This window comes from Equus asinus, chromosome 20, assembly GCF_041296235.1.
Source record: "Equus asinus isolate D_3611 breed Donkey chromosome 20, EquAss-T2T_v2, whole genome shotgun sequence".
In the NCBI taxonomy this organism is placed as follows: Eukaryota; Metazoa; Chordata; class Mammalia; order Perissodactyla; family Equidae; genus Equus; species Equus asinus.
In genome coordinates, this window is record NC_091809.1 from 59,293,406 (window position 1) to 59,312,559 (window position 19,154).

The following is a 19,154-nucleotide window of genomic DNA, read 5'->3' on the forward strand; positions in this document are numbered from 1 at the left end:
GAGTGATTTTAGGAATAGAAGAATCACTATAACAGGACAATTCTCAGAACATTTTTAGAATCTGGCAAATCTAAAGTAACTATGGTATCTTTTAGAGAAAATTTTCCTCATTTAAAAAAAGGAAAATGACAAAAATCAAAAGATGCACTTTTAGTATGTTGAAATTTCAAATTCATGAATAACTAAATACAAACTTTCAAGACAAGCTGACTTGATCCATTCTTCCAAACAGGTTTTTCTCAGATCCTCAGGAGCAGCAGAAAGATATGTAATAAACGCAGCAGCTAATTGAGCTCTTTTAGGAAGAGTAGTTAATTCCTCTGTTATCTCTGCAACCTAGAAAAAAGAGAGAGAGTGTGATGTATGAATATGCTCTAACATGGAAAAAAATGGCATAATTCATAAACTAGAATTTTGACTACAGAAAAAAATCTTTTATTGGTTTAATGTAATAACTCACCTTGAACACAATTGTCAAAATGTAAAAATATCAACAAGACTTCAGTCCCTGCTGATACTAAAAAATGTATGAAGTCCCAAAATACTGGTAAAGATGAACACTTTTGTCATTGATAGTTCTTAATGATTCTAATGAAAGCAGAACTTTTATCCCAATCACAGTTAAATATTGTGAATTAGCATCACTTTGTAAAATACAATTAAGATATAGAGAGCACGAAGAAAGGTACAAAACAAAGATAAAGCCCAGAGACACATTAGATAAAAGCACAGTGTGGCTAAAGCATAAGCGTGAGCAGAAAGAGCAGCAGCACAGGAATAATGAAAAAGAGATGTTAGAGTTGATTGGAGGGAGGAAGATTGTCAAAGGTTTCCCATGCCATGCAAAGGAGCTTCTGTTTTATCTTGTGGTAATAATGAGCCATTGCAAGTGTTTAAACAAGGCAGTGAGTAATATAATGGAGACTGGGTTTTAGAAAGATAATTCAGCTGACGAAGAATGGACCAATTAAAGGGTCAGATAGGAGACAGACAAGTTCAGAGAATTCAGGTGAAAAAAGGAAAGGGTTGGTAGTAAGGATAGAAGAAAAATATGAGGGATATTCACAAATGAAACAAGTAAAGGTCTAAGACAACCACGTTTTCAGTTTTGATGCCTAGAAGAAAGATGCCTGATGAAAGAGAGGAAATAAGAGATTTGAGATAAGAAAAAAATGTTAATTTAGACACGTGTTTGAGTTAAATGCAAAAATCTAAAGTGTAGTTGGAAATATGAATTTAAAAAAAACTCAGCAGTCTAGAAATATAGCTCTGGTTAGCATCATAGTATAGGTGATATTCTTAAGACTGGATGAGATAATCTGAGAATAGTTTCAGAGAAAGGAGCTGAGGAAGGGAATATTAAAGGCAATCAAACATTACTGGAGGAGGAGATGAGGAGAATCTAGTGAGCAGGAGAATCTAACTGGTTAAAGAAATAAAACATAAAACCAAGAGACAATACTTTAACAAAGTCAAAATAACCGAGTATTTCAAGAAGAAATAAATGGCCAACAATTTCAAATCCTACGATTACTGTTCTGCTAAAGGTAAGTTCAAAAAAATCTCTAGGAGAGAAGGGGCAGAGCAAAATCGCGGGGTGAGTTGACCCAGGATTCTCTCCCCTCCAAAACACAACAAAGGATTGGAAAAACTGAATTTCAGAGAATAAATCTAATGCCAACATGTTAGAGACCTACAATACCAAGAAGGCGGAGAACATAAACCTTGCTGTCCGCCTCGGAGGTGCTGGAACGGTAGGAGAGAACGTCGCTCCCTCCCCTAGAGTCAGCGATCCCTGCTGCACGGGTGCGAGAAGGAGCAGGGGAGGGGCCGCGTGACCGGGGGATCATCCAGGACTCCTGCCGTTGGTTCAGTGGAAACCTGCTGACGGGGGAAAGCTTCTGTGCGTGGGGATCCCATAAACCCAGGGCCTTGGGAGACCAGAGAACAGAACTGATCTGAATCCAGATTGGCATAGGAGAATAGCAGCCCCTCCCTCACGGAAAAGTGCACTGGGCGCCACCACCTTGCCCGAAGGCAGAGAGCTCAGAACACACGGCTCTCGACCCCCATCTAGTGGCAACAGGCTGTAACTGCAAACGAATTCTACCACCATGCGAAAAAACCGCTCCTCTACCATCCAGCAATTTATAAAAGCCCCAGACCAGAAGGAAAACAATAAAAACACAGAATTAAGTCCTGAGGACTTGGAATTAGGTAAACTAAGTGATAATGAGTTCAGAGCAGCTATAATCAAAAAACTCAATGAGGTAGAGAGAAAGATAGAGAAACAAGCCAATGAGTTCTGGAGTTATTTCACAAAAGAGATTGAAATTATAAAGAAGAATCAAACAGAATTACTAGAGATGAAAGACACAATGGACCAGATAAAACAGAATATGAATTCCCTGAATGCCCATGTAGACACCATAGAAGAACAAATTAACATAGTTGAAGATAGACAGGCTGAATGGCTCCAGACAGTGGAACAAAGAGAACTAAGAATTAAAAAAAATGAGGAAAATCTCCAAGAGATAGTGGATTCAACGAGGAGTAAGAACTTAAGGATCAAAGGAATTCTCGAGAATGTGGAAAAGGAAAATGGAGCAGAAAGTGTGCTTAACGAAATTATTGAAGAGAACTTCCCAAATCTAGGGATTGATGGAGAAACGTCGTGTGTAGAGGAAGCTTTCAGATCTCCTAGATTTGTCAATGTAAAAAGACCTACTGCAAGGCACATAGTAGTACAATTGGCAAGAAGGAAAGATAAAGAAAGAATACTCAGAGAAGTAAAAAAAAGAAGAGAATAACCTATAAAGGATCTCATATCAGACTTTCAGCGGATTTCTCTACAGAAACCTTACAAGCTAGGAGAGAATGGAGTGACATATTCAAAGCTTTAAAAGATAAAAATCTTCAGCCAAGAATACTCTATTCAGCAAGAATTTCCTTCAGATATGAGGCAGAAATTAAATCTTTTCCAGATTAACAAAAGTTAAGGGAATTTGTAACTAAAAGCCCTCCACTACAAGAAATCCTCAAGAAGGCTCTCATACCTGAAAAAAGAAAAAAGGGAGAAAGGGGTCACAATCCACAGACTAGGGAGACCGATGGATAGAACCAGAATAGGATAGCAAATATTCAACTATAGCATTAGGGTAAAGGTAAGGAAACTACCAAAGCAAGGACAATCTTATCATTCTAACTACAAATTCATAATGCAAGTTGGAATAAGAAATGAAAATAATTATTTAGGAGGGGAAGAGCAAAGGGTCTAAATCAGTATTGGCCAAGTAAGTAAGAGACCACCAGAGAATAGACTATATTATACACGAGATTCTAAATACAAACTTCAGGGTAGACACTAAAATAAAATACAGAACAGAGTCACAAATCATAAATAAGGAAAAATCTAAGAAACCCAGCATAAGAAATTGCAGTATTAAATGGGTAGTCTAAAGCAAACAGGAAAAGAAACACAGGAAAACAAGATAATGAGGGACAGATTGACAGCATTAAGTCCACATGCATCAATAATCACTCTCAATGTGAACGGATTGAACTCTCCAATAAAAAGACACAGAGTGGCAAAATGGATTAAAGAACAAGATCCAACAATTTGTTGCCTCCAGGAAACACACCTCAGCCCCAAGGACAAACACAGGCTCAGAGTGAAGGGGTGGAGGACAATACTTCAAGCTAATAGCAAGCAAAAAAAAGCAGGTGTTGCAATTCTTTTATCAGACAAAGTGGATTTCAAAATAAGACAGGTAAAGAGAGACACAGAGGGACAACAGATAATGATCAAAGGGACACTTCATCAAGAAGAAATAACGCTTATAAATATCTATGCACCCAAAACAGGAGCACCAAGATTCATAAAGCAACTATTAACAGACCTAAAGGAAGATGTTAAAAACAACACAATAATAGTAGGGGACCTCAACACCCCACTCACATCAATTGACAGAGCATCCAGATGAAAATCAACAAGGAAATAGTGGAGCTAAATGAAAAACTAAAACAATTGGACTTAATAGACATACATAGATCACTTCACCATAAAACAGCTGAATACACATTCTTCTCAAGTGCACATGGAACATTCTCAAGGATAGACCATATGTTGGGAAACAAGGCAAGCCTCTACAAATTTAAAAAAATTGAAATAATAACAAGCATCTTCTCAGATCATAATACTATAAGGCTAGAAATTAATTACAAGAAAAAGGCTGAGAAAGGCACAAAGATGTGGAGACTAAACAACACACTACTGAACAAGCAATGGATCATTGAAGAAATTAAAGAAGAAATAAAAAACTACCGGAAACAAATGAAAATGATAGCATGCCATACCAACTCATATGGGATACAGCAAAAGCTGTATTAAGAGGAAAATTCATCACAATACAGGCACATCTTAAAAAACAAGAAAAATCCCAAATAAGCAATCTTAAACTACACCTAAGTGAACTAGAGAAAAAAGAACAAATGAAGCCCAAAGTCAGCAGAAGGAGAGAAATAATAAAAATCAGAGCAGAAATAAATACTATTGAAATCAAAATGGCAGTAGAAAGGATCAATGAAACAAAGAGCTGGTTTTTTGAGAAGATAAATAAAATTGACAAACCCCTAGCCAGACTTACAAAGAAAAAAAGGGAGAAAGCTCAAATAAACAAAATCAGAAATGAAAGAGGAGAAATAACAACAGACTCTGCAGAAATGCAACAGATTATAAGAGAATACTACGAAAAGTATATGCCAACAGAATGGATAACCTAGAGGAAATGGATAAATTCTTGGACTCCTACAATCTCCCAAAGCTCACTCAAGAAGAGGCAGACAATTTGAACAGACCAATCACAAGGAAAGAGATTGAAACAGCAATCAAAAACATCCCAAAGAATAAAACCCCAGGACCAGATGGCTTTCTTGGGGAATTCTACCAAACTTTCAGAGAGGATTTAATACCTATCCTTTTCAAGCTATTCCAAAAAATTAGGGAAGATGGAACACTTCCTAACACATTCTATGAGGCCAACATCGCGCTGATACCAAAACCTGTCAAGGACAATACGAAAAAAGAGAACTACAGGCCAATATCACTGATGAACATAGATGCAAAAATTCTAAACAAAATTTTGGCAACCAGAATTCAGCAATTCATCAAAAGGATCATACATCATGATCAGGTGGGATTCACACCAGGGACACAGGGATGGTTCAACATCTGCAAATCAATCAACATGATACACCACATCAAGAAATTGAGGAATAAAAACCACATGATCATCTCCATAGATGCAGAGAAGGCATTTGACAAGATCCAACAGCCATTTATGATAAAAACTCTGAACAAAATGGGGATAGAAGGGAACTACCTCAACATAATAAAGGCCATATATGACAAACCCATAGCCAACATCATACTCAATGGGCAAAAACTGAACACCATCCCCCTGAAAACAGGAATGAGACAAGGATGCCCTCTATCACCACTCTTATTTAACATAGTACTGGAGGTCCTGGCCAGAGCAATCAGGCAAGAAAAAGAAATAAAAGGAATCCAAATAGGGAGGGAAGAAGTGAAACTCTCACTGTTTGCAGACGACATGATCTTATACATTGAAAACCCCAAAGAATCCATTGGAAAATTCTTAGAAGTAATCAACAACTACAGCAAAGTTGCAGGGTACAAAATCAATTTGCATAAATCAGTAGCATTTCTATATTCTAATAACAAACTAACCAAAAAAGAACTCAAGAACACAAAACCATTCACAATCCCAACAAAACAAATAAAATACCTTGGGGTAAATTTAACTAAGGAAGTGAAGGACCTATATAATGAACATTACAAGGCCTTTCTGAGAGAATTAGATGACGACATAAGGAGATGGAAAGACATTCCATGTACATGGATTGGAAGAATAAACATAGTTAAAATGTCCGTTCTACCTAAAGCAATCTACAGATTCAATGCTATCCCAATCAGAATCCCAATGACATTCTTTACAGAATTAGAACAAAGAATCCTAAAATTCACATGGGGCAACAAAAGACCCCGAATTTCTAAAGCAATCCTGAGAAAAAAGAACAAAACGGGAGGCAACACAATCCCTGACTTCAAAACATACTACAAAGCTACAGTAATCAAAACAGCATGGTACTGGTACAAAAACAGGTGCACAGATCAATGGGAACAGAATTGAGAGCCTAGAAATAAAATCACACATCTATGGACAGCTTATCTTCAACAAAGGAGCTGAAGGCATACAATGGAGAAAAGAAAGTCTTTTCAACAAATGGTGCTGGGAAAACTGGAAAGCCACATGTAAAAGAATGAAAATTGACCATTCTTTTTCACCATTCACCAAAATAAACTCAAAATGGATCAAAGACCTAAAGCTGAGACCTCAAACCATAAGGCTTCTAGAAGACAATGGAGGCACTACACTCTTTGACATCAGTATTAAAAGGATCTTTTCGGACACCATGCCTTCTCAGAGAACGGAAACAATAGAAAGAATAAACAAATGGGACTTCATCAGCCTAAAGAGCTTCTTCAAGGCAAATGAAAACAGGATTGAAACAAAAAAACAACCCACCTACTGGGAAAAAATATTTGCAAGTCATATATCTGACAAAGGCTTAATATCCATAATATATAAAGAACTCTAATGACTCAACAACAAAAACTCAAACAACCCAATCAAAAAATGGGCTGCAGACATGAGCAGACATTTCTCCAAAGAAGATCTACAGATGGCCAATAGGCACATGAAAAGATGTTCATCATCACTGATCATCAGGGAAATGCAAATCAAAACTACACTAAGATATTACCTTACAGCCATTAGAATGACAAAATATCTAAAACTAATAGTAACGAATGTTGGAGAGATTGTGGAGAAAAAGGAACCCTCATACACTGCTGGTGGGAATGCAAACTGGTGCAGCCACTATGGAAAACAGTATGGAGATTCCTCAAAAAACTAAAAATAGAACTACCATATGATCCAGCCATCCCACTACTGGGTATTTATCCAAAGAGCTTGAAGTCAGCAATCCCAAAAGTCCTATGTACCCCAATGTTCATTGCAGCATTATTTACAATAGCCAAGACTTGGAAGCAACCTAAGTGCCTATCAACAGATGATTGGATAAAGAAGATGTGGTACGTATATACAATGGAATACTACTCAGCTGCAAAACAGAACAAAATCATTCCATTTGCAATAACATGGATGGACCTTGAGGGAATTATGTTAAGTGAAATAAGCCAGCTAGAGAAGGATAATCTGTGTATGACTCCACTCATATGAGGAATTTAAAAATGTGGACTAAGAACAGTTTAGTGGATACCAGGGGAAAGGTGGGGTGGGGGGTGGGCACAAAGGGTGAAGTGGTGCACCTACAACACGACTGACAAACATTAATGTACAACTGAAATTTCACAAGATTGTAACCTATCATTAACTCAATAAAAAAAAAAAATCTCTAAAGAGTCCTAACTTCTCCATCAACTTATTTTCACCCCTGCCCTTCCCCTCAGCAACACAGAAAACTAAAAGAGAACAGGTTGCTTTGTCTAAAATTCACTCTTATAAGGACGATATTTTGCTTAAAGATGAATTCACATAATGGCCATTAACATCTAGATCATTTATCTTAAGCCAGTTAAAGGTAATGGATATTTCTCTTTTTAATTGTTTTTAACAAATACATTACATTATAGATTTCCGTTGCTTTAAAGGAAGCCTCTTTAAGACTTCTTGCTCTTAAACAAACCTGTGCATTCCATCTCTTGTGTTCTCTATCAAGCTGATTAATTAAGACTTCTGCAGCTTTAATTGTTTCTTGGGCTTTGCTTACTTCAGCTTCAAGTTTGGCAGCTTCTGAAGTCCTACTCTGAAATCTATGAAAACATTAAAATTTAGTTAAAGGTAAAAAGATTTAAGAGGGAGTTTATTAAATTATTGTTAGGTAGTAAAGTGAACTTTTATACAAGAATGTAATTAATGATAATACTGACAATATTTGTGTCCAAAATATTAATAGAACAGACACATATACCACCACATATTTAAAGTGTAGCATTCTTACAGGGCCTTGATGCCCTACTACGTTATATACAAACTTCTCCATAGGACATTCAAGGCCTTGTCATAAGAGAGCCAATCTTTTCAGTTTGTCCAGCAAAACTATATGTCAACATCCGAAGAATTTTATATTCTCAGAAAATGCCCTGTCCTTTATCTGCTATGCCCTTCTTTAGGATGTTCCATTTGCCTAGACTGTCTTCCAGCCCCTTCCTTATGCCTACCTCACCTCTCACTCTTAACTCCTTCAAACATCTATCTATGAAAAATATAAATAAAATTTGGAAACTCACCTCAAATATCCAGTTCAATATCCATATATATTTTATACCTATATGCCCATTTGCCAAAGTTTATAACTTTCTTTTTATTTTCCTTAAAAAATACTTGTACAATTTTATGTTATTAAATATAATAGAAATATTTCAAATGATTACTTAGTCCTTCAAAAAATATGTAAATGCCTACAAAATGCCCAGGATTGTGCTAAGCATCAAAAAAAAAAAAAAAAAAAACCCACACATGGGGCTGGCCCTTTGGCACAGAGGTTAAGTTCACACGCTCTACTTTGGTGGCCTGTGGTTTGCTGGTGTGGATCCCAGGTGTGGACGTACACACCATTCATCAAGCCATGCTGTGGCAGTCATCCCACATACAAGACAGAGGAAGATGGGCACAGACATTAGCTCAGGGCTAATCTTTCTCAAAAACACACACACACACACACACACACACAAAATAGCATGTCATTTAATTCTCAGAACAGCAGTTCAAAATAAGTATTCTAATTCTCATTTTACAAATATGGAAACTTAGACCCAAAAAGATTATTGCACAGGTCTCAGGAATCATCAGCAGAGGAGCTAAAACTCACATACAAGCATGTCTTATATTAAGTTCCACATACTTTACAGTACATTTTATTGCCTGCATGCCCTATTCCTTCCTCCCCGAGACATAAAATTTTAAAAGTGAGTTGTCCAATATGGCAGCCACTAGCCACATATGGTTATTGAAATTTAAATTAGTTACAATTAAATAAATTTTAAAATTCAATTCCTCAGTCATATTACCTACATTTCAAGAGCTCAGTAGCCACATATCACTAGTGGCCACCATAGTGGATAGTGCAGGTCTTAGAACACGTTCATCATCTCATAAAGTTCCTTTGGACAGTGATGCTCTAGATCTAGAAACAGAGACTACAACTTGATTCACCTCAATAATTCATACCACATCTTGTACATAATTTTGAAATAAATATTTGCTGAATTAAATTGACTTGCATATTTCTGTACAAATTATGTTAAAAATAGCAAATGTCTCCTTAATTTTGTCAAATTAGAATTTAAAAATTGATAGACCATGCTTGTTTTTCAACTCCCTTATTCTCCATAAATATACAAGAGAATAAGATTGCCATTTACAACGTGGACTCAATTAAATCTTAATTAAGGATCATAGTAAGTAGCTACATGTTAATCAGCATTAATTCATCCTTAAAAATGACTCTAAAATGAAAAATGCCATTCTGTTTCACTTAAAATTCAAAGTTAATTCCAAAGGTTTTCATAATAATCCTTCCAAACTATTGGTAGTATAGTGATAACATACACTATATTTAATCACACATTCTCCAGTTTTCCAATCTTCACAATTTTTAAAGGAAAACGCTCCCACATTTATAAGAATTCCCATACCAATATTTTCTATCCCATACTAAACAGCAATCACAGGAACACAGAGGTACATGAAAGGTTTTAAGATTAATAACATTCATAAATGGTCTTTAAATTTGAACATAATATTTGCATGAAGGAATATTTTTTCAATATAAAAGGTACAAAGTTAAAAGGACAGAGTTTTTTAACGTGATCATGCGCCTTTCTGGAAGATTACAGAATAGGTGGTCCTACAGCATCATCTGAAATAAAAGAGTCTATAGTCTTAAAGTCAAAATAATAAAGAAATGGGAATACCAAATGTAAATAGTCTCAGCATTAACTCATTACATTTAATTCCTCTTGCTCAATTTTCCAATGCTTAGGAATATACATAGTGATAGCCATACAAATGCAGACTTAAAATATTTTTGTTCTTATCAAAAAAATTCTTTAAAAGGATACTTTCTATATTATTTTATGCCCTTCCCCATTTTAGGGTGATAAATCACAACAATAAGTGAAAATAGTGATTATAACTAAGATTTTCAAAATTAAAAAATTAGTGGTGGTATATTTTCAAATATCCACAAGACATTTTAAAACTTTACTTACTTCTCTTTAAGTTCTGATACTTTTTGACCAACAGAATCAAGAAGCTCCTCTAGTTTCCTTTTTCTGTCTTCAGTTTTCTTCAAATTTCTAAAATTCAATTTTATAGGTTATTCACTTTTATATATCAACAAAAGCAGCAACAGCACCTTAAAATGTAACTTTGCAGTAAATAAATGACACTAAAAACTGTTAATAATTCAGTAGTTATAATACCTTTATTCAGAATTTGATTTGAAAACCATGCTAAAATTAATAGTGTATTCACTGACCTAACCACACCACTTCCAGGAGTCTACATTTAAAAACATTTGTGCATGTATATTTCTGCATAAAAACCATAGAGTAAACATGTTCATTTATCTTCTATCCCTTCTAAAATTCTACCAAAATGAAACCAAGGGAATAAAGATACACATGCATAAGGATGAAAAAAAAAAGTATTGCAAAGGAGTAATTTTAATAAAATTTTGAAAGGTGATAACTTATATACAAGAACATAAAAGCCAAAAGTTAAACGACTGCAGGAAGAGAAGCCAAAAGAAAAATTTCAAATGCTTAACAAATGTGGACGGCAGGTACCTCTGAAGATACTAACAGATGTAAATACAGAGGATTGTTTAACAGTCGATATTAAAAAGAGTTGGTCCTCAGATTCCCTCCTCCACTGAGAGCAGACTATCCTCTTAACACATCTCTGGAGTCAAGCTTATACTCCTCACCCACCCCCATCCATTCTTACCCACGCCCTAGGCACAAGCTATGAGGCTTCTTCTAGAGAAATGACTGACCTCCGCCCTGCCAAACACCCACAAATATTGAGAGGTTGCCATCAAATGGCCGGTCCACGCTGCATATTGCTGGGCATGTGTGCACTGCACAAATCAATAGGAGGGTTTGTCAAAACACAGACTGCAAGGCCTCATCCCCAGCATGTCTGATTCAGCAAGTTTGGATGGAGCTCAAAAATATGCACTTTGCACTTTGACAAAGTTCCCAGGTGATGCTGATGCTGCTGGTTTGGGGACCACACTTTGGTAACCACTGCAGTAAAATAAGGCCTTCAAAATTGTGAGATTAAACTACTTCTAGCCTAGTATTCTAAACCCAGCCCAATTAGTGATCACATATAATAGTATAAATATAGATGAATTTAGACATGAAAGATCTCAAGATATTTTTCGTCCCATATACGCTTTCTTAGGAAGCTAATGTGGAGGATGCATTCTAGAAAAATGAAGGACTCAACCAGGAAAGAAAGACAGGGGGGCCAGCCCAGTGGCACGGCGGTTAAGTTCACATAGTCAGCTTCTGTGGCCTAGGGTTCGCCGGTCCAGATCCCAGGTCCAGACCTATGCACCACTTGTCAAGCCATGCTATGGCAGGCGTCCCACATATAAAGTAGAGGAAGATGGGCACAGATGTTAGCTCAGGGCCAGTCTTCCTCAGCAAAAAGAGGAGGATTGGTGGCAGATGTGAGCTCAGAGCTAATCTTCCTCCAAAAAAAGAAAGAAAGACAGGGACTCATAATAAAAGAATACAATCAGAAAAGAGACAAAGGTAATCTCCAGAATAAGGGTGAAGAGAAGTCTCAAGATAATAGCTGTGTAAGCAGCAGGCCTAGGAAAGACCTAACCTACTTTGGAACAGGAGGACAAAAGGCTCTAGGAGGGGTAATGCTAAGAAAAAATACACCGAACCCATACATTCCAAACACATTTTAGGGTCTGACAAAAAGACTGTGGATAAATATGTGATATGTAAATGGAAAGAAATAATCAATTGAAAAAAATGAAGCAATTATTAATATTAAGAATAACAAAAACGTATACAAGAAAGGAACTATACTCATAAAACGTGATACATCTGAGCTGTGAAAAATATTTACGTAGTCAAAATAATATAAACATTTAATATGATTGAACACAAAAATTACACACAATTATGTTGAAAAAATTAAGAAGTTTAGGCAGCTAAAAATCTCCTTGTCCAAAATAAGAATAGATAATGTCAAAAACTGATCAAGAAGATAATATACCTCTTAGCCTGCACATAGAACAAATGAGATAAAACACAATGTTCCCGTAACAACAGCAGACTGAAATTTTAAGCCCTAAAAGTCAATGGTTACATTTTTCCCGTTACCTGCTGAGACAATGTTTTAGAAAATATATATTAAACATTTCCTAGAACTTAGAAGGAGAAAATAAATATAAAAGCCCTAAATTTTCAAAACTTACTTTTGGTATTTTAATACTATTCCTTTACAAAACTTTAGACTTTTCTGAAGGAACTTCCACCAACGTATCCTTCCAATAACACAATGATGGTAGGAAAAAAAAATGAGTTGGTTCTATTATCCGTCTCCTTCTAATTGCTTTTTCTTCTTTTGCTCTGTTTAATACCTAATTTATTGTATTTATTTGACTCATCCTATGTCTTAACATTGTCAAGTGCCTTTTTAGACATAGACAAGAAATAAATCCACAGGGACCAGCCTAGTAGAGTAGTGGTTAAATTTACACACTCCACTTTAGCAGCCCAGGATTCACAGGTTTGGATCCTGGGTGCAGACCTACACATCACTCATCAAGCCTCAGTGTGGCGGCATCCCACATAAAGTGGAGGAAGATTGGCACTGATGTTAGCTCAGTGACAATCTTCCTCAAGCAAAAAAAAAAAAGGAAGATTTGCAACAGATGTTAGCTCAGGGCCAATCTTCCTCACAAAAAGAAAGAAAGAAAGAAAGAAATCCTTATATAACTAAGTCATCAAATTGACGAAAATAAAAGAATTGTTTATATTTTATATACCACTTACAATTCTAATCCTGCCTGTTCAGTTTCCAAAGGCTGAATTCGTTCCAAGACATGGGAATACTGGACATTTGCTTTAACCCAGGCAGCCAAAGGAGCAGCTGCAGTACTAGCACGCTTAGCATTCTGAAAAAGTACATCACAAGTTATCCAGCATCCTAACTTAATTGCAAATAAAAGCAAAGTTAATTCTAGTATATTTTACTTAAGCACCTATTTAATAATTTATCCCCCAAAATGAAGTTTTGGGTGTATAGCTAAAATAAGGTGAATTGTTATTTGATTAAGATATCTCTACTTTTTGCTTCAAAATAAATCTTTCTGAACCAAACACAATCTTTAAAATAATGACTTTATCAACATAAAAACGCTGTTAGTCACATTTATTACCAATATACATCTGCCCACAACAATGTTCAAGCATCAACTCTTTCTCTTCTGTACATGGGCTAATACATCTTTATTACATAAAAGCAATTTTGAAATTATTAATATTTTGAATAAGGAATCTAAAAAAATACGAGAATCATAGAAGTTAAACTACTCACTGAAATTGGATACAAGTAGTCTTTAACAGATTCTGTTATTTTATGACAAGTACACAGGAAGAAAGAAAGCATACCAGGCAAGCTGTAAGTTAAAAAATGATAAACTGGGAACTTACCATTAACAGCAAATAGTAAGATTCAAAAACCACTTAAGATAATCTGCACCCCACAAACCTGGATTCCAGTTTACCTAATTCTGCTGGTGAATTCTTTCTATCTATAATACCTACAGCTTATTTTTCTTAACTTTTAGTTTTCAGGCAATCTAAACAATCGATAATGAAAAGTCATCACATTTTAACAAGCAGAATATTATATAGTATGGAAAGGGAATTTATGGCATAACTGTTAAAAATTACCTTTGGATCAAAAGATCCTTTATTTTTAAAAAGAAGTTCTTCAACACTCTCTCTTATTTCCCTTGGAATATTTCGTGCATCAAAGGTTGCTATGTCTTCTCTCACACCTCTTTTGGCAAGGAAACTAAAATTAAAGCATAGTACTTCAAATGAGTTAAATAAAATTTTCCATTTCTGACAAAAATGTCAATTTAACAAAATAGTGTATGCAATACTTTCAATCTATTAGTCAACAAAAAATAGGATACTAACGTATGTAAGCTTCTAATGTACTATCCATCATTTTTCATAGACAACAAGGAGGAACTCCAAAAAGATGTACAACAGCTTTTCTAATGTTCTGTTTCTAACCTGGAGCAGTGAAATGAAGGAATTCCAATCTACCCACATCCCCTTATGTGAACTACTGGTTACTCATATGTTCTAAGACATGCAAGAAAATTTTATTCTTTTTTCTGACTCTTTTTCTGAGAAAGTTATTTAAAGTGCTCCTCAACCTAAATCCTAAAATGGAACTGAGTATCAGCATAAACTATAAGACCATTGTTATAATGTGAAACCTGAAGCTACATGGCTGCATAGTTAGTTATTACTCAGCCTTTTCTCTTCCAGCATACATCTCTCTTGTATTATTTATGGGGCTCTTGCTCGCTCTCTGTCTCTGCCAACAGTACAAGACTCTTTGAGAATAATAACAGTATTTTCCTCATCAGTAAATCACAGTAAACATAATGCTCTACACGGTGTGAGGATCAAATAAATGATTATATTTATTTAGATGCTCTTAAACATTTTAAGGCATTCCTTTTCTCCTCTTTTGACACTTTTAACAATCACTTTGGAGAGAGGAAAATATAGATCTTGCTATATGATTGCACAGAATATCTTGAAAGATCAGGGCAAAGTGTGTAATCAGGTAATCAGATGAAGTTTGGTTTCAGAAGCAATATAAGAAATATTTTAAAATATGAAAGAATGTGTAATTCATTGGTACAATAATAAAATTTTTCACAAATTCAAAAACTTACCTTTTCATGCTCACCCAAGATGTATCAAAGATACCCATCAACCTTAAAACTCCTTCAAGAATGTCTCTGATTACATCAGGTGGCATACGCAGTGAGCGAATTTCTGAAAGAGATTCTGGCCTAATGTTTCCAACTGCTAGCTTAGCTTCGCTGACTAGAGGCTAAAAGACAAAAAAGACATACATTGAAAAAATATATACGAAAAGATCATTAACTCTTTACAAATTATTGAATATTTGTCATTTTTTAAAAAATGACTCTAGTCACTAATATCCTTTGTCTTCAAATATCAAAATGCTTTAAAACACACGAAGTACCAAAATGTTCAAGTTGAGAAAGTAAGAGTTCTTGCCACCAGAACTGCAATGGTCTAACTTGGAAAATCTGTTTTGAAACAATTTACCATTTTCAAGAGGCTCTTTATATTCTAAGATTAACTAATTAATTCTCAAGAAAAAGAGCCTAGGAGTTTGTCTTAATTTACCTACGATTCTCTTTTTTTCCTCTACAGTCAAAACAACATAGTTTATGGAAAACAAAGATTATTTTTAATTCCCATCAGTTGATTTGCTTCTCTTGGCAGATTTTCCTTCCTGCTTCTCTTTTATAAATAATATTCTGGTTGAAAGCCACATTTGATAATATTATTAGAAAATAACTTGAGCAAATGATGCTTAAACTCCTAAACACACCTGGTAGTCAAAAACTTAAATGGTCTTACAATGTTTCCTTTTTTAAACTTACGTGTACTTCTTTCAATTCATCTTCAATTTTGTTTTTTCTTTCTTCAATTTTAACAACTTCTTCTGCTATTTTGTGCTTCAGTCTTTCAAGTTCTGTCTTTTGCTCACTAGCATCCTACAGGAATATTTAAATGGCATTCCAATCAATTTTAATGTACTCAATATTTAAAAGCATAATACCAAAAATATGTTACTCTAAAATGACATTTTCTATGGAATGCTTTTCCAATGTTAATTGACACGAGAATCTAAAATGTCTGGGAAACCAATGATATAATTTAACTGTATTTACTATCAGGAAGTTTCCATGCTTTATTTGTTTTATTTTTTTCTAAACAGCAAAGCAGTAAATGCTTATTATATAAAAATCAAAAAGTCAGAAATGCATAATTTAGAAAATGATGATAATACACATTTAACACTTGCAACGAACAACCCAGAGGTTAGTACTATTATGCTCATTTCATAAATGAGGAAACTAAAAATAAATTCTTCTATAACTCTAATAGTAGAGACTAATAATTCTTAGAGACTAACTATAGTATATTAGAACTTTGTGTTTCCATACTTTTAGAAAAAAATTAATTGAAATGATGACAATAATATGATGGCAAATATATTAACAAAAATTAGTAAAGATTCAAAGAACACTAAAGTATATACCATGAGCTCTTTGCTCACAAATGCAAAAATCAAGGGTCTCATATATATAAAAATGCTTGAACATTATGTTTATATTTGGTTTATTTATACTAATTCAAATACCAAAGAGGAAATTCATCAAGAAACCTTTCAAAAGTCCTTACAACAGTATTTCTCAACTATATTATAATCATTCAGGGAGCTCAAAAACTTAATGCCTGGTGTCCTACTGCCAAATATGTTGATATACTTAACTGCTTAATGTGGGTGTAGTTAGGGTACAGAAATTTTTAAAGACATCCCAGGTGGTTCCAAACTACAGCCAAAATTGAGAATCACTGAACCAACCAACCTTTCCTTATATCCCCCTCTGACCTTCAGGTACCTTATACATCAGCTCAATTGGAATTTTCCATATTCCACAAACATTTCTACTTTCATATCTCTGCTACCACTCCTAATAGGGAAAGTTATTTTCTCCTTCTCCACACATCAAAATCTTCCCTAAAGGCCCAGCTCACTTGATCCTTCTTTTACTAATTTGCCCTTCCAATTGGAAGTTATCCCTATTCTGAGTTCCCACAGCATTTAATTTGTACTTTCCTTATGTCACAGACCCAGAGCTGCAAGCTTTAGAAGTTGCACAGTTTGGTACGCAAGCTATCTGTCCAGACTACTGTTTTTTACAAAATAACATAAATGTCTGCTATTTATAATCAAGCAAAATTATTAACTTACAATTTGAAATGCAAAGTTATCCTTCTGAGTCTGTTAGGCAACACAATTAGAGCTATAGTTTTAGAAAAACCTCTTCTTGGAACAACCCAGAGAAAGAGCAGCATAGTAGTCAATGTATATTACTAATGTTCACCAGCTGGAGAGTACACAGGCACACATAGTGCTGAATATTTTCCTTTTGGAAATACACAATTATCAACAATACTATATGTAGCTTTCACTTTTTTCATATTTCAAATTATTCTTTAAAGGTAAGAGGTATTTGACAAATATTTTTTAACAATAACAATAGCTGACTGCTTTAAATAAACATTCACATTAATTTGGTTCCAAAATGCCTTGAGAAAATAATTATGCTGAAGTTTTGCAGTTTGAAAATTACATTTGATTTTCTGATATATTACTTACCAGGTCAGGTACTCAATAAAATTATCTGGAAAAACTGAACATGTACATAATCATCAATTATGTGGCAATGTTATTGTTTTTGAAAATTTCCCATAAGCCAATGGATTTATTTTGACATATCAGGTGAAATCTTCTTTAAATTATGTCATTTGAATCAGTCCAGGTAACCTTCTTATGGAGCTCACAATACATAAGTCCCCTTCTTACTCAGATTTCCAATGAAGATTGACCACATGTAAAAAGCAAGTTTCTTTTGTGAATAAGTGAGAATAAAGCAATCAAGTAGGAAAAACCAAATAATAAAATATATTTGGGAAAGAAGAAAATTTCATAAAATAGCTTCTGAGAGCTAAGTGGAAAGAGACTGCAAAAATGAAACAAGAAAAAAAGACACTGCCAAAAATAAACATTTTGAGGTTAAAAAAATCTCCTGGGAAATAATATGACAGAAATGAAAAACTCAATAGGAGAACTAGAAAATAAAGTTGAGGAAATTTTGAAGAATGTACAGCAAAAAGAGAAAAAAAGGTGAGAAAATTAGAGAGTCAGAGCAGGAAGCCCAACGTCCAAATAATAAGAATTCTAAAAAGTGAGAACAGAGAAATAGAGGGAAAGGAATTATCAACAGAATAACTGAAGGAAATTTCCCAGAACTGAAGGAGATAAATTTTCAGGTGGCAAGAACCCACATGGTATCTGACACAGTGAATGAAAATAAACCTAAACCAAGGCAGATTATAACTTTCAGAACAATGAAAACAAAGATCTAAAAGATTTCAAAAGAGGGAAAAAACCAGATCACCTTGAAAGTATCAGGAATTAAAATAGCTTTTGAGTGTTTTATCACAATGGAAGCTATAAGAAAATGAAACAATTCCTTGAACGTCCTGAAGAAAATGTATTCCAACCTAGAATACCATTCTCAGCACACAAATAACCAACCAAGGACAGAGCAGAATATTCACACACATGTGATCTCCAAGTTTACCTCCCATGGATCCTTTCTCAAGAAGCTTTTGGGGATAGACTCCACAGAAACAAGGGAGTAGACCAGATGCTGATGAAGAATGATCGATCTCAGGATGGCCACTGTGACCAGGCAGAGGCATCCAGTTAAGAATGAAACAAGTCAGAAGGCTCTATGAGAGAATACTTTAGGTGGCTAATGAAAACTACAGAATAGCTGATGCTTTTTGAAATCTTGGAAGAACATTTAGAAAAAATTTTAAACACACAGTTCATTGAGTCATACCACTCCCCTTCCTGACTAACAGGAGTCTGGAAAAAAAGTTACCTGTCAGAGAAATTAAGTCAAAGAAGCTCTGGACTTGGGATTACCACATACAGCTAAGGACTAAGATGAGTGCTCATACTGAAAACAAGGGGAGTACATTTCTCAAGGTCTAATGATGGTGAGCATCTTTTCAGGTCTTTACTGGCCCTTTATATGTATTCTTTTCATAGAGGATTTGTTCAAACCTTCAGCCCATTTTAAGT

At 34.9% G+C, this 19,154-nt stretch overlaps 1 protein-coding gene across 3 annotated transcripts in view; it reads right to left on the bottom strand.

Moving 5' to 3' along the window:
* DYNC2H1 (dynein cytoplasmic 2 heavy chain 1) overlaps positions 1–19,154 on the bottom strand; it is a 289,645-nt gene that overhangs the window by 175,748 nt on the left and 94,743 nt on the right. For all 3 annotated transcript variants that reach the window (XM_070490370.1, XM_070490369.1, XM_070490368.1), the window contains 7 exons: positions 15,871–15,984; positions 15,127–15,287; positions 14,099–14,222; positions 13,196–13,317; positions 10,379–10,465; positions 7,792–7,918; positions 195–336 (listed from right to left, as the gene is read on the bottom strand). In XM_070490370.1, coding sequence (XP_070346471.1) covers positions 195–336; positions 7,792–7,918; positions 10,379–10,465; positions 13,196–13,317; positions 14,099–14,222; positions 15,127–15,287; positions 15,871–15,984 — 877 coding nt within the window. The remainder of the gene's footprint in view (positions 1–194; positions 337–7,791; positions 7,919–10,378; positions 10,466–13,195; positions 13,318–14,098; positions 14,223–15,126; positions 15,288–15,870; positions 15,985–19,154) is intronic.